Source organism: Coregonus lavaretus, assembly GCF_964263955.1.
Source record: "Coregonus lavaretus genome assembly, chromosome: 36".
Lineage (NCBI taxonomy): Eukaryota > Metazoa > Chordata > Actinopteri > Salmoniformes > Salmonidae > Coregonus > Coregonus lavaretus.
In genome coordinates, this window is record NC_140023.1 from 15,290,934 (window position 1) to 15,313,286 (window position 22,353).

The window sequence follows — 22,353 nt, forward strand, 5'->3', positions numbered from 1 at the left end:
TACCATGCGGCTCCACATTGTACATAGCCCCGCCAGACTCCAGTGGAAGCGGAGGGATAGAGCCTGATGGAGATGCTGCTGCCTGAACCCCAGAGGGATCTGGAAGACCATCCAACACGGTTCTCTCTCAGACAAACAAAAGTCTAACTAATCTTTATTAGTAGAGCTGGCAACGCCAAGGTCGTGTATTGAATACCCACAGGGATCACACACTGTAGGCCTACACATTCTAAAAATGAATGCACTCACTGTACTGTAAGTCATTTGTATAAAAGTGAATGCTAAGTGGCATTTGTTATTATATTAAAGGCCTATTAATACTACAAGCTATTTTCTGTTGCGGATAGTCTTGAATCTAGCAGAAAAAACAACAGAGTGCTATTCTGCTCTGCAATTCAATCATCACATGTCGTTAGACTACCTTCTTTGCGTCAGGAATAGACTGAATAAATCCTTGGGATGTTTGCTCATAATCTCTATTAGATTACAGTCCATTAAGAGGACAGAGAGGTGTTTGTAGCATCTGCATCACATGCTTGAAACTGTCTGGATGCCATTAAGACAAACAAATAAACAAACAAACAACTGAAATATTCTAAGGTGCAAAACATGTATAACATATTTTCAACATTAGTGTCATGGTTACAGCATGATGTCATGTAATAAGGAATGGCAATAACAGCTTCATGATTAAACATGCTTGGTCCATTTGCCATGTATTAAATAGGCCAGGTTTTCAGCTCTCTGTGTCACTGTTTAAGGAACGTTTTAAAATGAGCTACACTCACTCTTAAATGCACATCAATTCTTGAGTATGTATTGTGAGTGGCTTTGCATGGAAAATATCCTGGATTAAATATCCTAGTGGTAATGTATGGTAAGATTTTCACAGCTTCTACTAGCTACCCAGATAAAATTAAAATCTGGGCTTGCCTTGGTGGGAGGTTGGGAGGTTGTTGGCGTGACAACCTGAAAGAGCACTTTATGCAGCATGCTAGCAGGCCACGTGTAAGGCGTTGCCAGAACAAACAAAATTAATTTATATTAAGAAACCCTTTTGTTAGCATTTTCGGTAAGGGTAGTGGGTGGGGGGGCTGGGGTGTCCTGGAAATCAAACTCCATTAAACATTTAGCGGGTGGATTTACAACCTAGTCTATCTTCTGTGACAAGGTAGGTAGAAGAGAAAAAAAAGAGATGATCCTGAAAAACTAATTGAGCAAAAGATATAGAGAGCGATCCATAAAAGATATGACTGCCTATAGCCCAGGAGTGAGTTATTATAATATTTTTCCATGTAGGAAAAAACAAGCAGAATGAAAAGGAAGAAAAGCCAAGCATATGCGTTGGTCGCTTACACTATATCATCAATCATAGTTGCATTATTCATCATATTTATTAGGGTCGTCTACAGCAATTCATTGCTATAGATGAATGGAACTTCTCCTCACAGTGCTTCCCTGGTGCTATACTACTGTACATATTAATATCACGGCCAGTGAAAAATCATAGAAATGAGCGGTGAACACCGGATGACCTGAGAATAAGCTTAGAAAATAAAAAGATTTCAAGAACATAAAGCCATTTTCCCAGAAAGAGCAACTGTACAGTAATAGAAATCTAGTGACACAAAGATCTTTTGAGGTTTTTAAAAAGCAGTCATTGAAACTCCCTATAACATTTCATCTTTCCTCCATCCTGTCCACCCCGATTCCAGTATCTGGCTACAGTAGGGCGTACTGGACTCTGATCCTGACATCAAAAGGACCAATTAAAGCCATCGGTACTGTAGGAAGGTCCACTATTGGTTCTCCTCCAGAGACCTTGCACAGCATTTCCCATTCCCATCTAAACAGCAGCATTCCCCCATGGTACATTGCATGACTGCACCCACTCCCCCACCTAACCTCTGCTGCCTCAGACCATGCCAAGGAGCCCATGCCATTCTACAAAGTGGAGCCCAGTCTTAAGTGTGAGCAGACCAGAGTAGAGTAGTGCAGGCACGCTGGGCCTATTAAACGTATGAATCAGGGGTCCTAGACTAAAACGTAACCCCTGGTTTCCCCAGGAGGTCCACCAGACTCGGCGAAGAGAGCTGTCTGTCTCTTATATAACCAGCCGGCAAAGCCTCACAGTCAAATACGAAAGATCCAGCTGGTGGGGCTGAGCCAAGAGGTATAAAACACTCCAAACCTGTTTCTCTTTCGGGCCGACCCTGCGTGCCTACTCCTATGCAATAACAGTGTTCTCATGACTCTGCAACACGGGCCCCAACACACTGACAGTCCTGTCATTGTTCCCAGGTGGGCAGAGTCACTGTCAGCAATACCAGTTATTTATAAAGAACAGAATACAAAGGTGCTGTTCTCCAATCTGTCACTACTAATCATCTAAAGGCGCCTTCAAAACATATGTATGTATGCTTGGGTGAGTTTCCAAGTGGAGTAGGGGAGGTAGGTATACTGGATGGATTATATATACGGTGTGATGCTGGTATTCTGGCACAGATCTGCCTGATGAACAACGGGAGTAAAGATGATTGTGTACATTTTCCAAAGGAAGAAGTTATGAGGTGCCATGTACAACATACAGTCAATCCAAGACTGTCATCAAGAATTTGGAAGAACATTTTGAACCACTGCAACTTGTTGGCCTGCCTGCAGCAGAGGCTCGGCTGTGGTAGTGTAGTGTATACTCACGCTTGGTGCACCGCTGCGATCCAGTGGCCTTACTCCATCCGTGACAGCACTGCCCTCCACAGACATTCACCCTGCAACAACACCCAGAGACAGAGATAGAGAGCATTGTCACACACACACAAGACAAACTCATTTTGCCTAAAACTCACTTGCTGGTGGGCCTAGTGATCCACCTGTGTCGCCCAGCCTGAGATTAACCAATAAAACTGGGCCAGATCTGGTTTTAGGGGTTTCCTTTTATGGGAGGTGAAGCTGGGCGCCCTTAGCCTGGTGCTGAGACTGTGGGAATGTCCCCACTAATCATACATCTGAGAGTGCTGCGACTTGGGGCCATGCTCCTGAATACAACAGGATCTGGGCCATTTCGCTTCCTTTGAGCACACTATATTCTTTCAGAACATTACTTGAAATGAGCTGTTTTTCTTTCTGTCTCTACTGAGTGGATGTTAATACATATCTTTATTTCGTATCAACTTGAAAGTTGTAAAAAAAAAAGTTCAGAAGTGATACATTGAACGTGAAATTAATTAGGTGAAATGTCTCAAACAAGTAGTCTACAGTATTGTACGTGTTGATTTGTCAGAAATATCAAAAAGCTACATGAAACAAATGCACTATATCATTTAAGTTGGTCTTGCAGAATATTTATTTAATCATGTATATTTAACAACCATGTTTATGTTAATTATTACAGTGAATAAGTTGGCCAGTCTAATAGCGAGTTCCTTTACCAGGTGCATGACTCCTGTACAGTTAGGTGACCCAACATAGGCAATACATTTTTATACCAGACCACCTTGCTATCCAAGAGGATAAGTAGCCTATAGACAGACAGATGCACTCTTCTGTAACAGGAAGTATTTTCAGACACCCACAGGTATACTTACCCTGACATTTTCATTTGGTGACTCTGGTGAACGTTGTGACTGGTCTGCGGAATGACTTGCTGGTGCAGCGCAAACTGTGTATCCTGGCGATGCGAGATCGGGTTCGCTTGGTTACCCATCCTACGGGTTCGGCCCTGGCCACCGTAACTGGCCGTGAGCTCCACATTGTAGGCATGGGGCTGTCCTGTGGCACTGGAGCGCGAAGAAATGGAACTCACATGTACCCTGTCTGTCCCGCTCGGACCTGGCTGCAACACGTAGTATCTCCTAAAGCCACTCTGATCCGTGGACACAAATGCCGGTGAAATGAATAAACCTATAGAAAATAAGAGGTCCCATCTGATCCAAGCCATATCCACTCAGTATCCGCGTAAAGACAGAATACTTTCTGAAAACTTTATAACAAATTCCTTGAAGGTCGGATGTTTCTTTGCGCGGTCCGTGTCTGGAAAATAAAAACTCCTCTGACTTTAACGCAAGTAAAACAGTTATATTTTCCTGAACATATTCGTCTATGGTTCGCCTTCCAACCCGAATTTAAAAACAATAACTAAAAACGTAGGCTTCACTTTAAAAAGTTAAAAATAAAATTGTGAATAATAAATGTAAAAACGTGACTATGGGTCTAAAACAGAATAAAACACTGCTTTATCCCTGCGCAGGGTTGGGGGGGAGCTGTACAGCAGATGTTACGGCTGCTATGGCTATGTCTGTGCAATACTTTACCCTGCAAATGAGATTGAAAACTCTTTAAAAAGTTTCACTGTGTAAAGGAGTTAGTGTCAGAACTGAACAGCCAATCTCCAGCAGACATGACGTCAGGAGTGGGACGCTTATTGGAACACACTTGTGGGGCTGAACCCTAAAAAAAAAGTTTGGAGTGCGTAGGGTTCCTAGCATAGACTGTAAAGGTTCCTAGTCCCCAAATATCAAAAGGAAATCCATTCCTCAAGACGCATGCACTTTCTACCTGCTGTCGGCAAGAGCGCGCGCTCACCAAAGTGACAGCAGGCATAAACCTTGTTGTACAGCAAGTTAATGAGTGATAAGAGTATAGCAACATGCTTATAAGAATGACCAGTTATAAAATTACACACCTAATAAGCTAAGTGTAATGTGTAAAACTAAATCATGTAACAGTTCTTAATTCATATGTATAAATAACATGGATATGTATGTAGGCTATATGCTGTCATAGTCCTTCATCTCATTGTTACTTCGGTCCCATAAACTCCTGCATAAATCATATAGGAACTACCATGCGTCATAAACTATAGGCAAGTATTTATAAAGCCATGTGTGCACCATTATTCATCCAACAACCCACATGAGTTACTTGCCAACAGTTGCGCTGGGGCCATTTCTGGTGCGCTTCTAATTTCCCATGGTTATCCCTAGTTGCTGTCCTCCTACACTGCAGGGTTACCAGCAACCCCTGTGTAAATTGTTCAACATTGACTCATTATTTCATTGAAGACTGCAGGGGATATTCCAGTACTGGAGTAAGTTCATTGAAGACATGCACTATTGAGCGCACACAGTGGTTTTAAGGGCCTACACCCAGATGAACATGAGCCCCATTGAGTCATCGTGTGCGCTTTGGAAAACATACAAAGTACCATTAAGTCTTATGAAGTTGGTTCTCTTGAGTGAGGGATATCTAATTGTTGTCTTAAAACCTCTATGTCCCCCACTGAGGTTTGAAGTGGGTGGACACCACAGGAGGCTGCTGTGGGGAGGACGGCTCATAATACTGGCCGTAACGGAGCAAATGGAATGGCATCAAACATGGAAACCATGTGTTTGATGTATTTGATACCATTCAACTTATTCCGCTCCAGCCATTACCACAAGCCAGTCCTCCTCAATTAAAGGTGCTATCAACCTCCTGTGGTGGATACTGGTTACAGTGGTGTCATACATAGATGAAAAAAAGAAAGCCACAAGACTCTTCCCTCCAGAATGTGAGGGAGAGGAAAGGAGGGGGTTTGGGAAATGTTGCTCTGAATTTGACACACAAGAGGTGATGGTAACCAGAACCCAGTGCCTGTGCAGTAGCATCCTCGGAGAAGGGGACAGATCTGTGGAGAAAGACCAGGTGAGGCACATGTCATCACCAATGATGCAACTTGAAATACACTATATATACACAAAAGTATGTTGACACCCCTTCAAATTAGTGGATTCGGCTATTTCAGCCACACTCGTTGCTTACAGGTGTATAACATCGAGCAATCAGCCATGGAAACTCCACAGACAAACATTGGCAGTAGAATGGCCTCCCTGAAGAGCTCAGTGACTTTCAACGTGTCACCATCATAGGATGCCACCTTTCCAACAAGTCAGTTTGTCAAATTTCTGCTATGCTAGAGCTGCTCCGGTCAACTGTAAGTGCTGTTATTGTGAAGTGGAAACGTCTAGGAGCAACAACGGCTCAGCCGCGAAGTGATCGACCACACAAGCTCACAGAACGGGACCATAGAGTGCTGAAGCACATAACGCATAAAAATCGTCTGTCCTCAGTTGCAACACTCACTACTGAGTTCGAAACGTCAGCACAAGAATGGTTTGTCGGGAGCTTCATGAAAGGGGTTTCCATGGCCGAGCAGCCGCACACAAGCCTAAGATCACCATGCGCAATGCCAAGCGTTGGCTGGAGTGGTGTAAAGCTCGCCCGCCATTGGACTCTGGAGCAGTGGAAACTCGTTCTCTGGAGTGATGAATCACGCTTCACCATCTGGCAGTCCGACAGACTAATCTGGGTTTGGTGGATGCCTGGAAAACGCTACCTGCCCCAATGCATAGTGCCAACTGTAAAGTTTGGTGGAGGAGGAATAATGGTCTGGGGCTGTTTTTCATGGTTCGGGCTAGGCCCCTTAGCACCAGTGAAGGGAAATCTTAACGCTACAGCATACAATGACATTCTAGACGATTCTGTGCTTCCAACTTTGTGGCAACAGTTTGGAGAAGGCCCTTTCCTGTTTCAGCATGACAATGCCCCCGTGCACAAAGCGAGGTCCATACAGAAATGTTTTATTGAGATCGGTGAACACCTTTATGATGAATGGAACGCCGACTGCGAGCCAGGCCTAATCGCCCAACATCAGTGCCCGACCTCACTAATACTCTTGTGGCTGAATGGAAGCAAGTCCCCACAGCAATGTTCCAACATCTACTGGAAAGCCTTCGCAGAAGAGTGGAGGCTGTTATAGCAACAAGGGGGGGGACCAACTCCATATTAATGCCCATGATTTTGGAATGAGATGTGTCGACAAGCAGGTGTCCACATACTTTTGGTCATGTAGTGTAGCTGGGCAGAAATGCAATCCTCCAGTCACTGATTCAATCTAGGTCAGTCTCATGTGCCATAACTGTACATCTGCCCAGGAAACACAGCCATCCAAGATGATCAGAGTCTGAAATGAAGTCTCAAGATGCTTCTGGAAAACATTTAAGTCATAGCAAGTCTGTGGGAAGGTATCAACATAGATATGCACAAGTTGTATGTAAAATGTGAATGTTTGAGTCATTCAGTCAGTGAGCTTTCAGGTCACGTTTCTATAGAGAATGTTACACTCCTGATAAATCTTATTTTGTAATAGAGTCCTTGCTCTAGGACATCCTGACCAAAAACTGCCCATCCTGATGATTGATTCCTAATTCATTCATACCACTTAATGTATATCATGAAACATGATGTCATTTTGGTGTTGCTCGTAGGCAATGACCTCGCCATTGTATTTCAGCTGCAGTTGGAACTTTATGAGGATGTTGTCAAGTTGTCACTGAGAAACACCAGGAATGTTGAGGAGAAGAAACAGGAGGCTGAACAAGCATCCTCTGTTTCCCTGCTTCAAAGGGAGGCCTCTCCAAACATATGACGTCATGGCAGCAAATCAGTGTAATGATGTTTGTCCGTGAATACCATTTGGAAGAGTTATATTACAATTAGCAGGCAGATATGACTATATTTTCCCTGTGTCTGCTGGATATATGATGTAATGGTGTATGATAGTAAATAATGACAACACTTGTAATGACCATTATTTCACATTGTATTAAATGACTGACATTTTGGGACAAAATCTGGTTATGATCGAGTGTTTTGGTATGCAAACAAATTGTGTAATCAAGACCTGTTGAATATATGGAATGTATACATACATTATACTTATGGGTGATGCACACTTCCTTCCCAATCCATAAATTGTCACCAGAAGGAAAAGATAATGTGCCATTTTTATTTATAACCTTTATTTTGACAGGGAGTCAATAACATCAAATCAAATTTAATGAAAGCGAACTGCAAGGCAGAGACACAGTCCATGACAAAGAGGCACAGGCAAAGAAAAACAACATTTCTAAGATAGCAATAAAACAACAAGTATGATAAAACAAAGGCAATGTCAAGGTCATTTTCCTTTGGGAGAGAAAACCCATGAGGAGAAGATGGTAGGATCTCTGTCTGTAGCCCCCGGGGCCCCCAGGCATGACGATAATGAGATAGCTGTACTGTGCAGGGGCTGCCTCCATGCTGTCTGTCCTGTGTGAGCGAGGCGAGGTGGGATGATACTTTCATGGCCCACTACTTCCCTGGTGATGAACGTCCACACTTTCCTGTCCTGCCTCACATTCTTACACTTCTCATCTGCAGAGCTCTCACTGCGCCTGGGGGAGTCCAGCTTTGAGGGGGGGGGGGGGTATGACTAGTACATTCTAACAAGGCAAGCGTGGTTCTATGATCATAAGGCTTCATCTTTGTAAAATGTATGAATGTATACATTTCCTGATTTCTATAGATTCCACAGAGAAGGTGTCTTTTTGATGACCTGTGGGGTTGAGCTAGCATTCCTTAACCATGCTTTATACAACATAAACAGCACACGCCTCAAGGGGGGAATTATACCAAATTACACTTTGTACATACGAGTGTATCAAGTTTGAAGTCATTCCTTTGGCAGTCCTTTACAGTTACAGTCACATCTCTTCTTGCCTGTAAAACTGTGTAAAGTCCTCTTGGTAAGGATCAGGGTGAGGGGTGCAGGGTCACCTGACAGTGTCCCTTGTAGCCATGTCTGCTCTGGGACAAGTTTACTGTAGGAGGTCCTTAGAGTCCTTAGAGGTGTGTCTATAGTGAGGCATTCATGCTGATTCGCTGCGCTGCTGGCCGCTTTGGTCCTGCAGCTCCGTGATAAGCTGCTCTATCTCTTTGACTTCATCACTCAGGTCGCCATGGATCTCCCCAGAAGCAACATCTGTGTGCAGTTGCTGAGGAGAAACGGTGTAAAGAAATTAAATTACTACATTTGGTTAAACGTTATCGCAAAAAACAACGTGAGGTCGGTGAAGTAGCTCAGTAATGACTTGATGTGAGCAGTCCGATACATCTGTATGATGTGGTGGGGGGGTGGCATGAAGGCCAACTGTACTGTACCTTGGCTTTGGTGGCCAGGCTTCTCAGGCTGAGACGAGTGGAGGACAACATCTGCAATGCCTCCTGGGGGTTACTCTTCTTTTTACTACAGCTGAGGGTCACTGTGAACCCATAAATGTGAGAAAGAGAGACAGAAAATACCTATTAGCACGTAAATATGTGTGATTAAGAGACAGAGCACCTTAGGTATGTGTATTAAAATGAGTGATTGTTGGAAGGAGAGACAACCACCCATCACGCATGGGGTACCATGGAAGGGTCAGGAGGAGAGAGATGAGGGGTTTCTGGGTCGGGGTCCAGGGGCCATGGCCCTACCTGCCCTGGTGAGACACTGTGGCACCATTGACCTATGCATGATTAACAGGTCTCATATAGACACAGGACTGTGGGTTATACTGCACGTGTGGAGAGGTGGAGGAGATGAGTCATTTCTCCTGGGACTGGTTAATGGGCGCTCCACCTCCCTCAGGGAGATTTCTCAGGCCTGCAGTCAGTGACACTTCAGTGGGCCTCATCTCGTTACGCCGAAGACACTTCACCGCTAAACCCCGCCGCGAGTGGCCTGGCAGCTCGCAAATTAATAATTAGACGAGACCTTTTTCCACAATGCCTGTTTAATCACTCCTGTGATCACTGTCCGAGATAACATAATCAAAATGTCCTCTGGAACGCTTCACAGTGAATCTGCATTCAGCAGGATGAAACACCATCCACACAAACACTATTCATGACTCCCAGAAAGTGATGACTAAAGCTCAGAAGAACCGGTGTTATTCTGTGCTGCTTTGAGAAACATACCTAAACAAAGCTCTGTTCCTGAGACAAGTGAGGATATTGATGGGCTATTTCCCCTGCGTCGCAGAGTCTTTTGTCTTGGTGTTTACCCGACACCTTTTATCTTTCTCTCGCACATGAGGAAGAGAAACTAAGCGCCGGTCTCTTCTCTATCTGCGCGACACCTTTTCCCTGTCTGGTCCCCTTCAGCCGCGACAGCGCGAAAGGTCAAAACGTCGTGATTTATGGATGAGGACCTCTTCTGCTCTAACCTCCTCCCTAGTCGTTCTCATCACACTACTTTTTTCTCATCCCTCTCTTCCGAGCTCTGTGGATGCAGTGTCCAGGCCCAGGCCCATCATAGAGGTTACAAAGTGGTGTAAGGTGTGTGTGTGTGTGCATGTGCGTGCGTGTGAGGGACAAGGTGTGTGACCTGAGTGACGATGAGCCCTAGCGACAACATCAACCCCAGAGATGTGTTGGGGAAGGCAGGGCTGCGTCCTTCCACATTGCTATTCCTACCGTGTTGCCCCGGCGCCCTGACTCCCTCTAATGTTTAATTCAACACAGTATCCAGCTGTAATGAAAACCCTGGGGATTCTCGAGATTAACACCTTTAATGGAGTTCTCTCCTATAGGACACTCTCCTTCCTTTGCCTGCTGTCTCCATCTCCACTCCATCCCCCTCGCCACTAACACGCAGAGCAATTGTTTGGATCAGGATTGCGTCTCGCGGAGGGCAGTGGGGTAAGCAGCTTGTTTACTCTTCTCATACCATCCATCATGTCTTCTCCCCGCGCGGCCTGACGCAAAGGCCTGTAGGAGACGTGACATTAAGCGTGATGGAGTGTTCCACGTGTCTCCGCCAACATGCGGCGGTCACGTGTGGCTCGTGTGTCGAAGAAGCTCGTGTGTGTGTGGGACAGGGCCTAAAATGAACACCCGCCAAATGCGGGTAGATTTTGGCATTGTTGGGTAAGAATGGCTAATTCACCAGACACGTTGCTGCATGGTAACACTCAGGGCTCTACAGTGTGAGCATTTCATAAAAATAGTAAAGTATGGCCACAGGTGCGAGTCGTGATTTATAGCAAAATAAATGCTGCAGTAGCTGTTTTCAAAGTATTTCTGCCATTTTGTTTCATATCTGGTAATGCGCAAAGCAATTGGAATCCTAATGTTATAGCTATCCCACCTCGCGCGGCAACACTGCCTGTCTAGGGGGCTGTGAGTGAAGTGCTGAAAGATTCGTTTTTAGAAGCAATGCACACAGGCATAAAAGTTGGTCTAATTCACTCGAAAGTCTACTAAAGTGAGATTTTGTCCTCGTGTTTCTTGGCTATTTACAATGTTTTGTTCACAAGCTACGTTGCTTTTCAATGTTAGAGTTTTCTTCCACTGCTAGCAAAAAGAGATATCACAGAGTTTGTCTTTGGAAACATTGTCGGCCTCTACTACTAGTGAGATTCTCACAGGCATGTGAAGATTGGCGTGGCCCTGCTACCAAGGTAACCTTAAAGGGGCAGTCTCTGAAGACTTTGTTTTTTTAAATAAATGTTTTAGTCATTTAGCAGACGCTCTTATCCAGAGCGACTTACAGTAGTGAGTGCATACACTTTCATACTCTTTTCATCCAATCCGCCGCGGGAACCGAACCCACAACCCTTGTGTTTTGCAAATGCCATGCTCAACCAACTGAGCTACACGGGTCACAGAATATCAAATTAAATCAAGCAATATACCACATTACTTCTTACTAGTATTACATGTATTGTTTTAGAAACATTACTAAGCATGCCCATCTGTTATTTTTGTGTGTTGTGTAATTATGGCGCAAATAATAATTTGCTGGTAAAGAATCTGAGTGTCTGGTAGATTTTTTTCATCTACCTGCCACAGTGGCTGGTATACAAAAAAGTTAGTTTTAGGCCCTGGTGTGGGATGAGGTGTGTGTGTGTAGGGGCAGGGAGTGCGACACTCACCGTTGGCCAGATCTATGGCTCTCCTTATCACCTCCTTGAAGGTCCCAGTGTCTTTCTCCCAGCCGCTGGCCTGCACCTCACAGCGATGGGCCTTGGACAGGAACTGCAAAGCCTGACACACACAAATAGACACGAGCACACACAAGAAAATCCATTAAAAACAATTATCCCCCAACACACAGAATGTTGTGGGCTACCATTTTAAATTAAATATTAACTTCCCATGAAGCCATAAACCCTTACCAAGCTGTTGGCCACACCATCAGGGTTATAATGAACACACTAGGTAAACACACTTAATGAATAGAAAATTAACAGAAATCATCGCTGTGGCGTGACTGGCCTATGGGAGGGGGGAAATTGCATTGGAAAGACAAATTACATACCAGGACTAAGGATCATAACTCAAAAGTCACGCTTAGGACATGATTAAGGAACAGTTTTATCAACGGCCCACTGCGTATGACATTAATACACAGAGCCATCTGTCACCGTGTGGCCACGTGCAATTTACTCACCATTAGTTACCATCGCCTACCAGTTATCAATGAGCCTATAAATAGCTTATTAACAGGCTCCAAGGCCATTACAATAATTACTTTTTCACCTCCCCTTCCGAGCACATACAGTATATTTAATGTGTGGTGTTTGCACAGTGAAATGTCACGGGGACGTTAGAGGAATGTTAGGGGGACTTACTTTCTCGTTGTCCTCAGGCCTGGTGCTGTGGCCGTCTCCATAGAGCAGGGCATAGTGACGCCAGATCTCAGCATCAGTGCTGTGACGGGACGTGACGCGCCCCATGAGCTCCTGGACCTTGGCCCGCAGAGACGAGGCCTGGTCGCCATGGTTATCTGTCATGTCCTCCACCACCGCTCGCACCAGGATCTCTAGAATCTGGAACACAGAGAACAGGGAAGAGTGAGAATGTGAACGCAGCGCTCCTCTGGTTTGAAGTGGGAGGGAGGAGTCGGAAAGAGTAGTGACTGCTTGTCTAAAGCGGGTGGGTGGTTTGGTGTGTGAACCTGACCACACTGGCTTGAATTACATATGTCCTCTCTCAACATAGACCAGTTGGGTTGCCTCAATATCGCGTAGCTGTGTCATCCTCCGTTTCTAGTTTGGTGACTGCCCCCTGCTCAAATGCAATATGCTTGGCATTGAGAGTGGAATATAGAATGGAATAAAACTGCCAAGAATTCATGGGACTTGTTTTCTATTGTAACAAAAAATGGAAATGTATGCACAGTCACGCTCATCATGCAGTACAATTAGAAGCCTTTGAATAAATAGCCTAGAGGGCAGAGCAATGCTGGATTTCAAAACATGACCTCACCCTCTTTGTTTACATTAATTAAATACTTTCCCATATGAATAATAAAACGGTATCATCAGCACATTGAAAACAAATAATTAAGTTAGAACGCAATACACAACACTCACACACACGGGCATGTCATAGTCCTAGCTATATATACACAGACATGTTCCATAAGCAACAAGCAGGAGAGACAGTAGATTATGATATCAATGGGAAAAATCTCAAAAGGTCCGTCCATGTGCTCCACTAAAAGCCAGGAAGTGCAGCAGCGTTCCGGGCCTCATCCTGTCTGTCCAGGGGAATGTTATTTGTGAAGCCCTCATGCACCGTTCCGAATACCAACACTCCAGTCTGAGCAAGCTGAGTAAAGGCAGGGGAAAGGAGAGAGAGACCTCGAACGGATGAAAGGTGGGACCTAAGGGTTGGAGATGTCTCCCCTGGGTTTGTGTAGTCTGTGGGGAGTGTGTGTATCTCCCCATGGCAGTGTGTGTGTGGGAATGTGTGGTCTGGATTGGAGGGGTTTGTGTGTGGGTAGTCTGAGGGTGTAAACTGCAAGATGTGTGCATCTCCTCACGCGTCTGTGTGAGAGTGAGTGGGTCTCCCCATGCTAGTCTTTGAGTTTGTGTGTATGTCTACCATGCGCGTACCAAGGTGAGTGTGGGGGGCCTGGTTTCCCAGAAGTCAGCTAGGCCAGCTCCCTTTGAAGTCATGGCACTAGCAGAAAGCCTGTTAGTGAACAGCTTGAAACCCAGGTGTTCGCTGAGCCAAGGTTTTTACTTTATCCCACTTTTGATTGTTCACAGTAAAAATGTAGCCAAAGGTGAATGAGACCTCTAGCCTACTGCACATATCCATACAACCACTCACAGGGAGGGATTTCACATTCACAGTGACTGAATCACCAGAGGAGCCAATGCATTTCTTGTAGTATGATTGTGTGTTTGAAAATCTGCATGTCTAAAGACGCTGTTTAAAGACCCCATCCCAAAGAGTCTTGACACAGAGTTACCAAATGACCCAGCTCTTAGTTAATGGGCTGCAAGTTCAGCTGCAGGCAGGCTGGCACACTGCCTCTAGCTCGACTAGATTATTGATTTGTCTCCAGTTGACTGTGGCGTGCCCCGCCGGTGGAGGAGGAAGAGAATCTGTGAGGAAGCAGATCTGAAAGCTTTAAGTGGTTTGAACTTCAACAGGCATGAGGGAGAGGAAAGGCCCCCTTCACAATAAATCTGGTCCAAACCAGACAATCAAACACCTTATATCCAGGCTACACAGACAACTGTTCTGTATCTATATCTGGGTCTAAACCTTCCAGCTGGCTTTTCCACTGAATACTGGCATTCCCTAGCCTCCCAGCAGCCATGCAATGTTCTTGAATGAGACTACAAAAGGCCATTAAAAGTGCAATGCAGTACTAAACAATCCAGTAAAGTTAATTCATTTTACGAAAAAAAAATTTATCGGTGTCTCTGTGTAAGAGAAGATCATAAATGAGACCTGTTGAAACAAGAGCACTTCCGTAAGGGCTGTTCCAGAATGTGTGCGTGTGGTCTACTGTAGGACAGTTGGTAAGGCGAGGATGAATCCTCACATCTGGCTGTCGTCTCAGCCTTTAAAACATCAGCCGTCTCTCTAGGGAATCCGGGAGCGTCTCTCCCTTCTCCCTCTTTCACTACATCACTCTTTCTACCGCACCCTTTTTTACAGTCCCCCAAGTGCAGTTCCACAGGAGTTCTAATTTCAATTATTTATCCTTCTCACCACTCACATGTAACAAATGACTTGTCTTCAGATGCTCTTTAGCGAGCTCCTAGTTTTCACACTGTAAGTGTACCACTTCTCCATCTCTGTTTAAAATGTAAACGTTCTCAGTTGCTGGAACAAATGTAATTCTGCATACCATACCGGTGCTGCAAGTATCTCGCTACACACACACACACACACACACCCCTCTCCTGACCTTCAGATAAGGTGCCGGTGTATGTGTGTGTGGTCCAGAGAGAGATCCTGTGTCTCCATACCGGATAAAACATTTAATAATAATATCAGTGTGTATTTGAGATGGGGGTTGAGTGGGTAACAGCAGAGGCCCTCTGCCTACTGGCTCTGAGAAGGGGTTGGTCTGACCGATCAGGTAGCTGTTATACTGGTGCAGTAGCTGGTAGAAGTCTGTGTGTTGGAGGGAAATAAGGGGAGGGGAGGTGCTGGGTAAATGGGTGTTAATGTTGATTGATAGCTCTCTTCTGCCACTGGGGCACCTCAGCATCTTTTAAGGTAATTTCAGCCTGGAAGGTCTCAGACAGGATTCATCTGATATGACTGTCGATGATGATGAAAATGTGTAACAAATTAAATCACTACATGGAACTTTTTGATTCAAGTTAAAGGGGAAATTTAATGGATCACTCTCCCAGATTCCTGCTGTATGCGCTTATAGTGTGAAATTAAGAGGAAAAGTAATATCCTCCCACGGAGAGAGAGCAAGATGGAAAACAGTAAAGGTTTGATGTATCCAGAGTAACGAGAGCACAGTAAAGTGAGATTTGATCCATTTTGAATGAGACCTTCTTTATTTTTAACAGGGGAAAGAAACAACTAAATTATTTTCTGTCTCAAAGGAATGTGTGTGTGTTCAACTTAACCCATAATTCATCACTAGGACCCATTGGATACAGAGAATATAGAGGGCATGTGACAGAGGTCCTCATAAGTCACTCAGGCCACTCTAGTTGCTTCCCCTCTACATTCCATAGAAGAGGAATGCATCATGGCCCATAAGGAGTACAGTTGTAAAGTACTCTCTCCCCCTCAGCCATGCAGTACTGTATAAACTAAAAACTGTCTCAGGAAGCAAACAAGACAGAAGAAAATAAGCACAAAATATAAGGTCAGAACGAGTGAAGGAGGGGAAAGGAAGGTGGTCCTCTGTAGCTCAGCTGGTAGAGCACGGCGCTTGTAACGCCAAGGTAGTGGGTTCGATCCCCGGGACCACCCATACACAAAAATGTATGCACGCATGACTGTAAGTCGCTTTGGATAAAAGCGTCTGCTAAATGGCATATTATTATTATTATTATTATAAGATATGTTGGTGACAAAACAAGCACTTCCAGGAAAAGATTTGATGAAGTAGGTTAAGAAGGTATGACGTTAAATGTCGCCTCGTCACACAATTCAAAATACAATTAAAAGACGTGAGTCAGGCATGCCAAATATAGCCTACTCTCTTCAAATACGAGCACTTTTAAATGAAACAGTACTACGTCAAGGATACGTTTGGTGGAGGAGGGAGGAGGGGCAGGTAGAAGAAACGGATGGGGACTTCACAATGTCGCAACCAAAATAGTGCCACCAAACTACGTGTGGGGAGAGGCTAGTGTATCAGACGACCACATTAAGCACTCATAAACCGGATGGGAACATATTTTAATTTGATGCTCAAAGGCCAAATAAGATGGGGCCTAAGGAACTGACCAATCCTTCTTACACAACACAGAGTAAAGTGCAGAAGGAGAAAAAGAGAGAAGGAAGACTGTTGGAAAACAGAGTTAAAGAATGTGAATCCACATCCCAATTACTGGGACATATCTTTTACAGCAGCGGGTGGCTGGTTGCGACCTTTTCAACTTGTGTGCTTTTACATCTCCAATCCTAATTGATGAGGCGCTAGCATCTTGCCAAGCAAAAATGAATCCATTGAGCGAGAGAAGAGCAAAAGAGAGAGGGAGGGCAGGGAGGAAAGGAAAATAACACATTTTGAGCAAACCCCCACTGACTTTGCCAAGCTAATTAGAAAAGGCAATGAAACAGATCCAAACAGGGCTGTGCATGTTAAGTGGCGCTACACTGGTGGCGCGGGACGAGGCGAGGGCTGGGGATTATGACTGTACCCCCAGGAGCACCCAGCCCCAACCTCCAGAGATCTAAAGTTCTGTTTGTAATTTAGAGCATTCACATCCGTGCTGAAACATCTTCTTTAAAGTTAATTGCTCTGAAGACAGAACGTATGTATTCCGAGGCAGAGGACTTATATTGCCGTTCTGCTCAGTAGCGATGTTTGGACTCGTTTATTCAAAGTCGACAGTTAATTTTCTATTTAGTAAGCGTTGGTGGGTTTCCAATTAGCAAGCGATGATTCACAGATTTTTCACGTAGATCTTTTCAAATGAAACCAAATGAAAGTGTTTGATAAGCCTAGCAGGCAGGGTATAACTATTGGCGTGGATCCCATTGCAATATCGACACATGACATTCCATTAGATATCGTGAACGCCTCAGCAAAATGATAGACTGGTGGTCAAGTGGTGTGTAGTCAAGGAGGTCCAGAAGGTTCAGGTCTCAGAGTGATCCTTTAAGCGAGCTCTCTGACCCAAGTGGTTTCAGTATTAAAGAGGTGGTAGCAGGTGGCGGTGGCAGAGGGCTCTTCTCAAAAAGACTGCAACCTCTTGCATATTTCTTCATTCCCAAGGGTTCACCCTCTGGAAGGCCCTTGGTTCTGTGATGGGGGGGGGCTCAAACATATGGAGCCTGAATCCCAAATGACGCGGCTAAGAAAGCCCACCCCGGCTCCCCCCGCTCCTTAAGGGAGACGCGGCTGCTGTTAACGACTGGTTGTTAGCGGGGCAGCGCTGTGGAACGAGGAGATGAGAGGCGTATGGTGCCATTAAAGGCACGCTCCTGGTGGCATATGGGGCCTGGCGTGTTCAAATCCCAGGTTGCTTTACACGTACTGCTCCTAGATGTGAACAAGCTATGACATGGGACTTATCTGCGACAGGAACCAGCGTGGGTGGAAAGTTAGCTGGGTTACTGTAGCACAGCACATTTCCATTTTAGAAATAATCCTGTAAACAAGGGAATATATAGTTCTGTTCTAAACCAAGTAGGATGAAGTTGCCCCTTGACACTAACCTAAGGTCAGTTTCCCCTAAATGGCTATGGTTGTGATTTCAGGATATGGTAAACTGATCCTAGATCTACGCCTGTGGGCACTATCATTACCTGCACATCCTTGAATTTGTCTCTCAGGTCCATAAGGCGGTGGTAGGCCTTGATGGCCTCTGCGAACTCTCCCACGTCGGTGCAGACAGCAATGAAGTTCTCCCAGATCTGCCAGTGTTCGTAGTTACACTTCAGAGCCTCCTGTAGGGTGCGGAAAGCCTTCGTCCTGACAAACAGTGGGACAGACAGGCGCTGGAATTAGTGGTGCCATGGAAAGTATTTTTACATGGCTGGTGCTCACAATCTTTTCAGGGGCAGCTTACAAAGTCTTATGGGATGAATACTAAGTTGAGATGCGCACAGACTTCGGAGTAAGTCATGCACTACCGTCAATGTGCAAATTTGAGTTACTTAAGTTAGGAGTCGGTCCTACCTGTAATTTCTATAGTTCAGTAATGAGTCACTATTTCAGGTGAGGTGCCTGCATCTCTGTAACCTCAGCAGCTGTCCAGAAGTGGAGCATAGCCAAGCCTGACTGACATGGCTGCCTGCCCCCTGTGTCTGACACCTCAGTGAGACGCAGGCTACATAAGTTAGCAGTTCACCGTGACAACCGCCCTGATACTCTCTCTCTGATCCACCTGCACTCACACACACCACAGGCTCCAGGCTCTTTAACAGAGCCACTTCAGCTGATTTAGCAGCGGCGCTAAACAGGTAGAAGTCTCCCCGCTTTTTAATTTCAGGCCTGAAAGCACAGGGCTGATTTGATCAGGGGCTGAGGGGGAAAGTTTCCCCAGAAAGAAACCGTGGAGCTTCCTGGTTCCCAGACAGAGTTCTGCCAGTAAGAGATTGTGGTTTTTAGGGGAAATAAGAGAACCTGCCCATCTTGCAGTGGTGGGAATGTACTAATTGACTTAAGCCTAACAAATCTGGCTGATGCCCGCATCAGGGTCAGCAGGGCTGTATCTAGGTCCTGTGGTAAAATCAGGAGGGTGCTGAGATGTTATCTTTCCCATCACGACTGCCCAGTGAGATTTTGATGTAACTGAAAAGCCTCGAGGTCAGTTACGAGACTAAACCAATGACTAGAGGAGTTGGAGTGGGGTGAAAAAAGCATTGTAACATCAATCTGTTTCATTGGCGTGTAAATCAGTGCTACTCTTTGATACCTCTCTCCAGCCAAAAATCAATACTGTCAGGCTGAATGGATGGCTCCTGGCTGGCAGTGTGAGTCCCTCTCTCTGTGAGAGTGACAGGTCCTGCATCATTAGGGGTAGTGGCTGGAGAACCTCAGGGATATCAGGGCTGAGAGAGAACATTAAAGTCTGATTCCTCTGTCTTTGTTGTGGCCCTATGTGTCAGCCGGCACAAGGGTGGTGGGTGGATGGAAGGGCGGGTGAGTGAGTGACCAATACATGGGTCTGAGATACATGGGTCTGAGATACATGGGTCTGAGATACATGGGTCTTCTCAAGGCTCAGCTGAGCCACCAAAACCAGTTGGCTCAATAATAGAATTCCTCACCCTAAAGCTAATCTCAGTCCAGTCAATTGTGTGTGAGCTGGGGAGAGGAGGCTCTTGATAAAGACATTGAGCCTGTCAATTGGAATACGTATGACTGAATTGTACATCTTCCAGAGTCCTAACTCTGTTCAATCATTGACAGGTTAATGGTCCAGGTGGAGCGACTATACAGTACTCACTTCTGTCTCAGGCGGATGTAGGCTGTGGAGAGGTTGTTCCACGCCTCCGCGTTCTGAAGAAGGAAAAATAAAGATTTACAGTTTACACACAAGTAAGCACAGGGTTGTTTAGAAGCTGTGGCACAAGACTGACTCCCCCCGAGCCTAAATCTGTTTTGCTGAGTGTTACATGAGCACATTCCCTCTCAATGCAGTGGGCACACGGGTGCCGTATGGGTCATTAAGTTGAATTGGAAAGACTGCTGGAGGACAAGCGTGTTATAGCTCGGGTTATGGGCAGGGAGTGTTTTCCGTTTGTCTAAGTGTGTTTGTGTTTGTGTGTGTGTGTGTGTGTGTGGGGGGGGGGGGGGGGTTTGTGTTGGAATGTTTGTGTATTTGTGAGAGTAATGGAAAAAGAGAAGGGGGAGTGACAAAATGAGAGATGAATGGTATTGTGATGGTCCCACTGTGCATTCATGTGATTGACTCTGCCCTCCTATATGCGATGACGCCTGACATTGGGAGGAAGGTAGAGTAGTAATGCACTTACATCTGGCTCCAGTCCCACACACCTCTGGAAGGCCTTGGCAGCTCCCTCATAGCCCTCCAGGGCAAAGTAGGCACAGCCTAGGGAGAACCACACCCCAAGCTGCAGAAACAAGACAAACCGAGTCAAACATGAGCAGTGAGTTCAGGAATCCTAAACTGTGAAATGTTGAGTGGAATATCATTTTATAGTCTTATCTATTCAAGGTGAGAATCCGATATTATCTTAGTGCAAACGCTAACTCACCCCATTGATCCACGGCATAAACAAACAATGTGCTGAGCCTGCCCCACTTTCTCAGCCCTGCTTTCAAACCATCCCGCCACGCTCACTGGCAGGTGCCACACAGGAGACGTGTGCAAAAAAAGGAAGCGGAAAAAAAGAAATGCAAACGCCATGTTGGCTCATGTTGCAGCCCTCCTGTGCCTGTGTTTGTTTTGGAGGAAAGCCCACCTGTCAGGCAGGCTGCGGGAGGCCCCACTCTGTGACTGACAGGCAGGCCCCGTCTACGCAAATCAGCTGTGGCGTCAGTCCCCCGGACTCTCTCCCTCTTCCCCCTCCATTTCCCTTTCTCTCTCCACTTTATTTTTCTCTCCCTCCCTCTCACTCTCTCTTTCCTCCCAGATCTGAGATCTGAGCCACAATCGAGTGTCTTTCCCCACTCACCACAGCACACTACAACATCTCATTGGGAGGTGGGAAACAGAGGTATATTCCCCTCTATTCTGTTTATCTTCATTCTCCAAAGATGTAGGGGCCAGAGCGATCGTTTACAAGAGCCCTCATATCTCCTTGGCAATACTTCAACAACCCCTTGAAAAATGGAGGGTGAAGGTCATTATGGCAAAACAAGCTAAATTAAAACATCCTATTGGTTGCTGACCTGCTGAATTAAATAAGGACAAAGGGCAGAAGAGTGAAGGAAAACAGGAAATAATTTCCCTTTCCTCTGTTCCCATGGGGCCTGGGTGAAACAGACTCCTTATTTCTCCTCTTTACCCTCACATCTCCTCCACTCTTCCTCTCCTCTATCTAGAGGTGTGGTTATAGGGTGAGCTGGCTGCCCTCTGTGTGCTGGGAGCCAACAGGACAGGTCCCAGACACCACTGTCCCGACACTACTTCCTCAGGGAAATGGGAAAGTGTGGGTAGGTGGGGGAAAAGGCGCAGATTCATTCCAGCTCTATTGTGCACGATGCCAACCTACTCTTTAAAGTTGTTGAATTATTGAATTAATCTATTCATAAAAATAAATACAAAAGCTGTCATATCACTTGTAGGGAGGTTACCTACAGGTCAGGTAGTTAAGTTTCACCCTGTGAGTTCTACCCTCTAGCCCTGAGATGACAAGAATACTTTTTTCAATATCCTACCTATAGCTAGCCATTTCAGAGGTTAGTGTACCTGCATGGTGTTGATGCGGAGTGACTTCTCGAAGCACTCCACACACTGCTGGAAGTCCTTGGCCCGGAGGTGCAGCAGAGCCTTGGAGCGCATGGCGCGGGCGCTGCGATGGTTGGACAGCTCCCAGGCCTGGTCGTAGTATTGGTGGTCCCGCAGCACGTCCCCCAGCAGGCAGTACAGACTGGGGGTCTCCTTCTTCTCCAGCTCCCTACGCAGGATCTCCTCCGCCTGAGGGAGGGAGAGAAGGAAGCACAAGAATACAGGAAGAGAAAGTAAGAATTGGTAATGAGGGAAAGGGGAAGAAAGGTGAGATAAGAGGGGGACAGAGAAGGAGATGGTTAGTCAAAATGTCTTTCAACAGGCATTTGTTCTTGACGACCCTCAGAGCCAAGACATTTACAATTCCCTGCTAACAATAATCAGGCTTTGATTTGGTCTGGGATTGCAACAATCTACTCACTGGGGAAGGAAGCTCAATCAAGATGTTGAAACTGGGGGTCCTTCTACTGTAGCCTCAACTACATTATGTTCTCCAGCCTGGCCAGAATAAAAGCCAACAGACACTGAATCTCTCAAAAGAGCTGATTTGAGTACTGTATTCCCTCATTATTCTACACAGTTGTGGGTAGAATAATGATCGGGTTGTGAAGAGCCCGTTGTCTAGCGGTAACGCTCATGGCCA

General features: G+C 45.6%; 2 protein-coding genes across 2 annotated transcripts in view; both read right to left on the reverse strand.

Moving 5' to 3' along the window:
* LOC311110871 (latent-transforming growth factor beta-binding protein 1-like) overlaps positions 1–4,000 on the reverse strand; it is a 154,240-nt gene extending 150,240 nt beyond the window's left edge. Inside the window, exons 1-2 of the mRNA XM_084153471.1 lie at positions 3,585–4,000; positions 2,698–2,768 (exon numbers count right to left, since the gene is read on the reverse strand). Coding sequence (XP_084009597.1) covers positions 2,698–2,768; positions 3,585–3,937 — 424 coding nt within the window. The 5' untranslated portion in view covers positions 3,938–4,000. The remainder of the gene's footprint in view (positions 1–2,697; positions 2,769–3,584) is intronic.
* Positions 4,001–7,621: 3,621 nt separating this feature from the next.
* Positions 7,622–22,353, reverse strand: part of ttc27 (tetratricopeptide repeat domain 27) — a 113,738-nt gene continuing 99,006 nt past the window's right edge. The window contains exons 13-20 of the mRNA XM_084153159.1: positions 21,672–21,899; positions 20,272–20,370; positions 19,743–19,795; positions 18,097–18,262; positions 12,474–12,671; positions 11,775–11,886; positions 9,019–9,119; positions 7,622–8,852 (exon numbers count right to left, since the gene is read on the reverse strand). Coding sequence (XP_084009285.1) covers positions 8,727–8,852; positions 9,019–9,119; positions 11,775–11,886; positions 12,474–12,671; positions 18,097–18,262; positions 19,743–19,795; positions 20,272–20,370; positions 21,672–21,899 — 1,083 coding nt within the window. The 3' untranslated portion in view covers positions 7,622–8,726. The remainder of the gene's footprint in view (positions 8,853–9,018; positions 9,120–11,774; positions 11,887–12,473; positions 12,672–18,096; positions 18,263–19,742; positions 19,796–20,271; positions 20,371–21,671; positions 21,900–22,353) is intronic.